At 34.7% G+C, this 10158-nt stretch overlaps 1 protein-coding gene across 1 annotated transcript in view; it reads right to left on the bottom strand.

Moving 5' to 3' along the window:
* LOC106460013 (bromodomain adjacent to zinc finger domain protein 2B-like) overlaps positions 1-10158 on the bottom strand; it is a 170426-nt gene that overhangs the window by 81599 nt on the left and 78669 nt on the right. The window contains exons 9-10 of the mRNA XM_022386600.1: positions 8301-8555; positions 6238-6603 (exon numbers count right to left, since the gene is read on the bottom strand). Of these exons, the coding sequence (XP_022242308.1) occupies positions 6238-6603; positions 8301-8555 (621 nt within the window). The remainder of the gene's footprint in view (positions 1-6237; positions 6604-8300; positions 8556-10158) is intronic.

Below are 10158 nucleotides of genomic sequence, written 5' to 3'. Positions count from 1 at the left end.
TGGCTGAGAAAGCCAATATGGGAGCATTTCCAAAAATGAAAAGAGGTTAGCGGGGTGATTGTGTTTGATTCAGACATGAGCAATATCTTAGTAAATAGAAAAGACAGGAGGTTCTTATTTTATATTCTAGCTTGTCAATATCAGTAATTTGAGTTCCTAATTCATACAAAACTACAGACTTTGTATTTTGATATCACAAACATCTAATTTCAACCAGTGCTGCAGTCAACATACCACATGACACACAATAATCGATATTTAGGTGTTTTTTAATATTTACTTTTTTTAGAAATTAAATAAATGTATAATACTAAAATTTTAATTATAATCTTCAGTTTGATATCAAACTTATTGACATAAATTCATAAAATAGTAGTTCAATACAATTTTGAATGCGAGTCAACAACCACGATGATGTGGCCTTTGACCCTTGACCTATGTGGAAAGGGTTAATAAGATTCCTAGTTTTTGCTCCCTCCTGGCCCTAAATGATGTTTGACCTGAAAGTCTATACAATTGATGGAAAAAAGTTCTAATTTCTGGCACTTGGCCATTCCAGTAAAAAAGTTTCACAACATTCTCCCTCTTAACTAGTTCCTTTTTCAGTATGTTTAATACAAGGAGTAATTGCAGTTGCACACTTCACTCTGACCAGCATATGTATGTGCTGACTTTGATCATCTCATACTGCTGTTGCTGTGGGTCTTTGTGTAAGCTCTGCAGGTTTGTTGTTTGAGTGCCAATTTGAATTGCTTCTTATTACTAAAAGCCTGTGGTATGGTATGACTAAACAAACTGCACAAATGTTTTAGTGTGGATCAAAGCAAAAACTCACTCCCTTCACTACATGCATTTTGTGTGATATATTGTTTGTTTCTGTAGGTTGTAAGTCTAGTGTTTATGATCCTCAATGGTTTTCACTTTACTATGGTACACAATAAAAAGTTAGATCATGAAAGGATGACAGCCAAAAGGATACCAAAGAGTGGTCATCGTGGCTGTGAATTTCAGTGATTTTCTGAGGGCACCACAGCCAATTTGTAAAATATGGTGGCAATTGCTGCCGTGACTTACCTGCCCTGGTCACACCATCTACACCAGCATGCCACCACCACCATACTCAATTGAGCACACTCAGGAGGAAACCTCCATGGTCCACCACCCCAGCAGCTAAGAGCTGGTAAGTGATAAGGACTCTCCTACTCCACTGGAAGAAGGAGAGAAAATAATGTGTTGGAGAGTCCAGAGAAGCAAAGCACAGAATAAAGTGAGAAAGTGCAATGGGTGACTATGAAACCCTATTTTTAAAAGTAGACTATTCCTGAGCAGCAATCCCTTTCTGCTTTACTCATAATAGTTCATGAGTGTATGGTCTGGGACGGATATACTTATGATGCAAAACAATGCGAGGAAGAACTTACTAGCATTTTTGTGGAACAGCCCATTTCAATGGTGGCTATTATTTATCTTATTGGCCATACAATGTGGATTTAAGAATAAGTATACCTGAACAGGCATTACTCACCACTGAGTGGGATCCAATATTGAAGCAGTATTGAAGAGTATGAGCCTCTAAGGAAAAAGATAGAAATTAATAAACGTAACAACTTGCAGTTAAACTAATGTGTGTAGTATAGCTAGAGGCGTAATGTGATATCTGGATGAAAACAAAACGGCCACAAGACAGGGTTAACAGCAGATGAACATGTTGGAAGTGGTCCACTTACAAGCCTGGAGGATTTCTCCCAAATGACAACAGAGATGAGCAGCCAGGGAAAGGTAAGATGTCACCTGTAACAACAAATTGTAGGGAGTCGAGAGAAAAGGTTGAATATGTCAACCTGATAAGTTAGATAATCCAGCCTGTGAGGGTGGGTAGTGAAACCAATTAGAAAGGAAGGTTTCCAGTGGATAAATAAACAGGAATGGGAACCACAGAAGGAAGCCGTGCGAGCATTATAACATTTGAGATCACGCATAACACATAGAAGACTATCCAAACAGGAAGAAAAATGGGAAATGGAAGGTAGGGAAATTGATGTAAAGTAGATGTTGTCTGCACAAGCCACTAACATCTTAGGGAGAAAAGAGGGATCCGGATACACTAGAACCAGGGTCCAGTGATAAATCAATGGCAAAACACCTTACCTCTGAGGGTCACAGGGAAAAAGGGAAAGGTTGTAAGTGATAAATGACCTAGGGAACAGGTTCAAACTGGGTTTGTGTAAAGGCACAGATAATAACTTTACGTTTCCAACTGGAAGAAGTAGAGGATGAGGAGGGCAAAAAACCTGGAAAGAACTTCAACAAAAAAACAAAAACATCTGATAACCATTGTCCTCCCAAATTCTGATTGGAAGAATGGTAAGTGAAGAGTATGGCAAGTATCCAACTGTAGTCGGAAAGGTGGGCTTGGGAAAACTTCACAGAAGTATTTGTGTCAAACCCTGTTCCAGTATACATGACACTAATTTGGGGTGTCTAAACATGGAAAAAAAAAGCTATTCTAATCCCAAGGGGTTTGAGGCACAATGTGCCCCCCCCCCAATGCAATTGTGCCAGAAAATTTGGTCAAAATCGACCCCAATGTCTGGAGAAGAAAGGAAAACTAGGTATACTGGGGAAGGATACCAATAAAAGGTACAATACTTGTGTCCAAATATCCAAGAAGGTTAATGATGGCCAGGGGTTATCCACAAGCAGAAAATTTAGATTGCATGGCCAAAGAGGGAGGTAGGGAAAAAACATATCCAAGTCATCTTAATCTTGTCCAGATTCACCAAACAAAGAAATGTCAGATCTGGGCTTGGAAGAAACAGTCGGGTTCAACTCCTATCGAAAAACCTTGCCCACCACAACCAAAAGTGTAAGGAACGTAGTCTGAGACGCAGCAGGCTAAAATGCTTTAATGTTCATCATTACTAAATATGTGGTAGTGAAATAAGATCCAGAATTCAAGTGCAACTGGAATTAATTTTTAAATTAATAAACTACAGTGAGAATATCACTGTCTAAATCAAATGAAAAACAACTAAGTTGTCTAATAAACAGCACAAAAAACAATGAATGTAAATTAAGGCAAAAGCATGAGCAAAAATGAACGTCTTAACACTACTGTGCCAAATTGAGAAATGACGAATGAGTTTTACAGTATAAAGGGAGCTAATTGCAACAGGAGAGTGTGTTGCACTCCTATTGGTGGAGGGTTGTCACATGCTTATTTGCATGCTACAGTGCATCTCAACCATGTAGAAGTGTAGGATAGATGGGAGTTTCAAGGTTAATGGTGAGAAATTTATTTTATGTGCATAGAGGCCAGCACTGAACAAGAAAAGCTGTTATGTGAGAAGAAGTAAGATATCATATCAGGAAAACAACTTATAAATAAAGAAAAGAAATTAATATTAAGACTCAAAATCAACATGACTCACTTGTCCATTTGGATAAATAGGTGGTAAATTTCAATTGCCCAAAACTCATTTTCAGTAGCCAAAGATTATTATTGGAAAAACAGTTGGACTTCCATGACTTAGTATTCTGCTGTTTGTTTACTAATATATTAATAAAACACCAGATTTTCAACAGTACATAGGTAATTTAATGAATTTGTTATGTACAAAAGTTAACATTTACCTAAACTGAAAATGTATTTCCAATAGATACTTACTTCCCCTCACAAAATAGCTTTTCTCGATTAGTACTACCCTCTATCAGCACAAATTTTCAATGCTTGCCACTAGCCTTCAATTTCCTGCTTCTGTATATTGACATATAAATGATTATGCAGCAGCTCTCCACCAAGAGGAGTACGACACAACCCCCTCTACACATTTGCACTCATTAATAACTATAAATTGGGTCAGAATACTTACACCACATATCACTGGAAGTGGGGAGGCTGAGTGGGAAATGTGAGAGGAGGTAAGTAACTATTGAAAATACATTTTCAGTTGAGGAAAATGTTAACTTCTGATATGATATCTTACCTCCACTCACAAGACAGCTAGAATCCCATACTGAACTGGTGGAGGGCCAGTGAAAATATGATCCACCTTTAAGAAGCACCCAAAGAGAGACCATAAGATGGAAAACCAAAAAAGAAAATATCACATCTCAGAGGAGACCGCACCACATCTGATCTAGGTACCTTCTTTACTTTTATATGACTGTGTCGCAAACATAAAAGGCAGAAAACATAAAGGAATCCCATAATAGATATTACCGAGTAATGGTACCCCTGGGTGTCGAGTGGCTAGGGCACAACAGACTGTAGTGGTAGTTTGACCACATCCAACACCTGGCAGAATCTGGAACTGCACAAGGTAGACAGAGCATCACTTACCTCTTCATCATAAAATGGAAATTGGTAGGGAATACGAGCTTCCATCCCAAAATGCATCTCCATTTGCATGCATTTCCAACCCATTCAACACCTGATCCTTCATGAACCGACATCCAGCAGATGGTAGGAAGAAGGAAGATACCCAGCTGTACACAAGTGGGAATACATGTGCTGCATCCAGCTACAACCAACACAAAATCCATTAGGAACCGAAATTCAATAGACGGTAGGAAGAGGGACAGCAAACATGGGGTGCATCTCCAGTCCAAAATGTGGCAGCATTGGGCATTTTTTCATCCAGTCTGCAGTAGGAGGAGGGATACCAGCCAGAACATGTGTGAGGATCAACCAACACCAGGCCTACCAGGAATATATATACAGAAGATGGTAGGAAGGAGGAATGCTACTGTGGGAAAAATCAATCTGTTAGAAGTATATATATATATATACATTAATACGGCACAGTGCTACAACCACAACCTGGCAGTATCTGGCAATGTACATCAGGTCCGCAGTAGGAAGTGCTATACACCATCGACAACTGCAGATTGCCACCACCCTACTCTCAACTCAGCAGGAAAGGCCTCCATGGTCTACCATCCCAGCAACTAGGAACTGGTAAGTGGCATGGACTCTCATACTGCACTAGAAGAAAGGTACTCATGTGTGTACAGCCTGGGACAAACATATTTATGAAGCAAAAAAACAACTAAAGAGAACTACTTGCAGTCCTACGGAACACCCCATCTCTAAGGTGTGAGTGACCTAATCCTGTGACATGACTGTTTTGGCATGGTTGACAATTGAATGGAGACACACAAAACCAACACCTGGCAGCATCTGGAATTGTACATAAGGTCCATGCTAGGAAGAGTTACAACGTAAATGACATCAAGCATGGTCACAGGATGGACAGTGTGGATTTTCAAAAAAAAATATACCTGGTTAGGAACCACTTGAATACACTAGCAAAAAAGGCCCCTGTAAATAAAACATAACAAAAACATAGTAAAGAAAAACTAAGTCTGTAGTACAAAAGAAAATGTTGAGAGATTTACGAGCAAAAACAAGCACATCTGTACAGTACTACTGCCAATTGAGAAGTGATAATGAGTGGAAATGTGGAAAGAGCACTGGTTATGATAAGGAATGTGTCGTGCTCCTATTAGTGTGAAGAGCTGCTGCATAATCATTTGCATCATGTGGATATGCAGAAGTGAGAGGTGGATGGCTAGTGGCAAGCATTGAAAATTTGTGCTAATAGAAGGCAGTACTAATCGAGAAAAACTAACTTTGTAAGTGGAGGTAAGATATCATATCAGAAAGTACTTAAACACTTCTCTTTATAAGTATACATTGTTGAAGCTTAGTTAGTAACAATAAAACACTAATATATATAGTTCGACTCTTACACCTTTCCATGTAAGCTTATCAAATTAACAATGCATTTCTTTGCAAGAAATCTCACTTCAACTTCTCTTCAGAATTCTACTTGTTTCCAACAATTTTGATTTATGTCTCTTTTTTTTAAAAATATGAAAATGTATATTTCTACTCTGGTACAAAACCTAGTCGTTAACAAAGTATATGTGTCATGGTGTTAACAAGGACAGATATCAGCACATTAGAGTTTATTAGAGCTTTTTGTAAATTACACTCTGTGATTTATTTCTTCAACATATTGCTAATAAGAACAAAGTTTAGATCAAGGAGCTTACCCTGTCTGATCAGACAATCGTTAAGCCCTGAATATACATTGATTTAAATTATTTGTATTTATTTCAACTGTCTCACTGTGATCCTAACTTTTTTTTGTTTTATTAGAATAATTTGATTTTTACACAAATCTTTCTTTATCATACAATCTCTGCATAGTTTATATTAAGTACACAAACCTGCTTCTGCTGACTCTCTTGAGCAACCAAATACTTGGGCTTCCTCCCTCGCCTTCGTGAACCTGGCATCAGCAAAAACCCAGTAGGAGAGGGATGTTTTTTTACTGTGGAACAGACCAAGGGGTGAGCAGCAGAGGGCAATGAAATAGGAGGTTTACTTGTAGTTAAACTTTGTTCTTTCAAGTTAGCAATCCCACTTGTTTCGTACTTTTTGATGCATAGATCTAGGGGAGCTGGCATAAAGTCACTGTCTTGCTCTTGACTTGCATCTGACGTTAGACACATTGTTGTGTTGGCAATGCCAGAGTGAGCTGGACTTGGTGAACTGGCTCTAGCTTTTAAATTTAAGGGTTCTGGAATGTCATCCTATAGTGGAAATAAATAAAAATGAGACCAATGCACCTTTAACTAAACTAGAACAGCTTCAAAACTTAAACAAACATCTGATTCTGATAATCACACCATAAGATGTATAAAGTATACCTCAAATTAGAAAAAAAAAGATTGTTTTAGGTAATATATTATAGTTATTTAAACTTCCTACAAGTTTATTTTAGATATTTGTACAAAGCTACACAAAGGCTCTTTGTGCTAGATGTTCATAATTTTAAATTGATAAACTAGCGGGAAGCCATATAGTCAACAGCACTCACCACCAACACTTGAGTTACTCTAACTGAATAGTGGGATTTGACCATCACTTTTATAACATATCCACAGCCTCAAAGTGTGAGGTGCAATTCTTTGCCAACATGACTCAAACTGTGAACTTTTAGATTCACAGTTTAGCACTACTGGGACATGCCCAGCGCACTTACTAAAAGAAGTTGAGATTGATTCCCAGAATAGAGATTTTACTGTTTTATACAAAATATAGACTTACAAGTGTACAGACAATTATTCACACATGAGGTAGTATCTTGTTCAGAGAGAAATTATTAATTACATCATTTCACAATAAACACAAAAAGTTTTTTAGTTGTTTTAACATGATTATTACAACAAAAAAGCATAAACTAACAAGGCTCATATAAAGAATATGTGTTACATGATACAAAGTATCATTCAAAATTGAAAGTTAAAACTAACTTCAATTGTTAGTAAAATTTACTATTTTAAGGATTTAATGATCAAGTAAAAAAAAACCAATAGTTGGTCATTATTAATGTTATTACTGACTCTGTGTTTTAGTAATAAGTCTTCGTTTTTTACTTCATGCCTCAAAACAATATGCATATTTGCAAACATATGTAATTTAGCTTAACTATTTTAAATATTAAATTTTATTAATACATTTGTGCATAGATGTTACATGAGCAATATGTGAGCACAGAACATTTATAAACATAAATTTATCAAACCAGTTCTAAGATTTTCTTACAGTTTTACATTTATAGTTTTGGGATACTTTAAATAATGATACTTTACAAAAGTATTATCAAAGGGATCTTAGATTACGTACATTGCAACTGTTCATCACTTTTTAGTGTAAACATTATTTTAAAGATTAGTGTGCAATAATTAAAAATAATAATTTCACAATAAATTTTCAAGTATCTAAATCAAAAATATAGTTTTGATATGAAAACTAAATACATATTTTAAGCAAAATAATCAAAGAACTATTTACTTTTCCACTTATTTCCATCTAATGATTTAAATATTTCACTAAAGGATTGTAAACATATTTGGAAATTACATGGCTGATTGAAACCAAACTTGACAACAAAACTCTCCAAAAGGTCTTCAGTGCAGAGAATCAAGTCTTAATATAAAAGATAAAAGTTCAAGTAACCTGCCTTTACAATGAAAGAAACTGAAGGAACAATAAACCAAACAAAACAAGAACAAAGAAACTAGTGTTAATTTCATAGCCACATAGAAACATTATTAAAGTAAGCTTTAAAGGTGTTATCCACAGACTGTTGCTTAACTGAAATACATCTCATAATCAACTAACTACCAAAGAGGATTTTTAATTTTCAAAACAAAAACTTCTCACATCTCTCATAATCTCTGATTACGTAAATCGTCACCAAAATATATATGGAAACAAAACATACCTCATCTGGCAGTTCTATGTGTGGTGTCTCAGCTTCTTTTGTATGTTTTCTTAGCCTAAGTTTTGATCTATGATGTTTATGCATTTCTTTTTTTGACTCATTTTGAATGTGATGAGTTGTGGCATCACTAGAGTCACTGCTTGCCCCACTGCTTCTACTTTCATCACTTGAGCTGTTGCTTGAGCCATTACAACTGTCATCTTCTGACTGACTCTCATTATCTGAACTGGTTTCATGTGGTGGAACTCCTTCCAGCTTTAGGGCGAAGAAAGACAAAACTTTTTTTTAAGATTTAAATTTTCACTAGAATATAAAACTACACTAAAAATTAACAAGAATTTCCATTTCTCCCATAACATTTAAAATATAACACCTATAACTGACTTTAAAATTAGTATTTCCAATTTGTTTGTAATTATGATCTTTTTTACACTAAGCACTACTTGAGAAAGATGTAAGAAGATTGAGAATATAACTATCATAATGAAGATAACATCTTGTGTGTTTGGGATCAACAAATAGAGTTGAAAGGTTTGGTTTAAGCGACTTACGAGTTACTTGTATACAAACAAACTGGTTTGTGCACTGAAATTATTAAAATTTTTTAGAATGTAATACTTTCAAATGTCTTAATACTGTTAAATTACATTAATCTAAAATATTTTCAATAAGACCAGTATCAATATCATGATTTTGCATGTCATAATTTTCTGCTGAACTACAAGAAATTATTTTTACCATGACACTACAGTACCATAAAATATTAAATTTACAAATTTTTAAATTCACATAAATGTTACTCTTGCAATGGTAAAATATATTTTTTGAAATTATTTCTCTATACACCAATTCACAGACAATTAAATGATGTTTTATTTTCCAGCAACATCCAGGATTAAATGCAACAAGTTCATATTGACTTTTCTGTTTCAGTATAAAATTTCAATCATACTAATGCCCAACAAAAGTAAATTAAACTGATCAGTTAACCAACTATCTAAATTACTTATACATAAACAAAATCACTAATTGCCATGTTTCTTTCTCATTCTTACTATGCTGTTTAGTACAATATTAAACCAAGGCAATTTAAGATCTGCTTAGTGATACATCTGTGAAATCAACTGTTTCATACGTATTGCAATTACAGATAATTAGCTTAACAGCAAAACTTCAAACTTTCTAAGAAAGCATTCTTGATAAATGATACATGGATACTGCAAAAATAAAATCACAACTTAAATTACATTATGTTCTTTTTTCTTAACCATTGCAATGGTTCTAACAACTAAACCTTTTCATAAGTTTACTCCAAAACAAAGACTTTTCATTTATAAACATAAAACATGATCAAAAACTAGAATAACAAACTTTTCACAAGGAAAAATTTATTTAACAAAGTGATGGTTGATATTTCTACCAACATATACTATATTTAAAAAAGACAAAAAACCAACAATATAGCAATAACTAAAAGGAATTTTTTCCTATTTTTATTACCTTTTATTACTTTATAATAGCAAAGTGGTTGAGTGAAATAACTTATATGGATTTTGTAAAGTTAGAACATATTGGTGAAAAAAAGTTTGGTAGGGTAACAATCATTGTTTAAATAAACATTGAAATAAATTTTTTTTTTCATCCAACTTATTATTATATTTAAGTGGAAAAATATGGTCATTACATGTACAGGAACACCAAAAGATTAGACTGCTAAGTATGTTCAAGCTGTATGATACGTAAAATAGAAGCTTTTTTATTGGTTGAGTTTAGGAACTCCTTATGATACCATGTCAAGAAGTAAGCTTTTTCTCTAAATCAAATAAAAAAAGAGAGCACATATAAGGTCAACAAGTAT

This window comes from Limulus polyphemus, unplaced genomic scaffold, assembly GCF_000517525.1.
Source record: "Limulus polyphemus unplaced genomic scaffold, Limulus_polyphemus-2.1.2 Scaffold693, whole genome shotgun sequence".
Classification (NCBI taxonomy): Eukaryota; Metazoa; Arthropoda; class Merostomata; order Xiphosura; family Limulidae; genus Limulus; species Limulus polyphemus.
The sequence above is the reverse complement of the archived record's forward strand: the minus strand, read 5'-3'. Positions and strand labels throughout refer to the sequence as shown.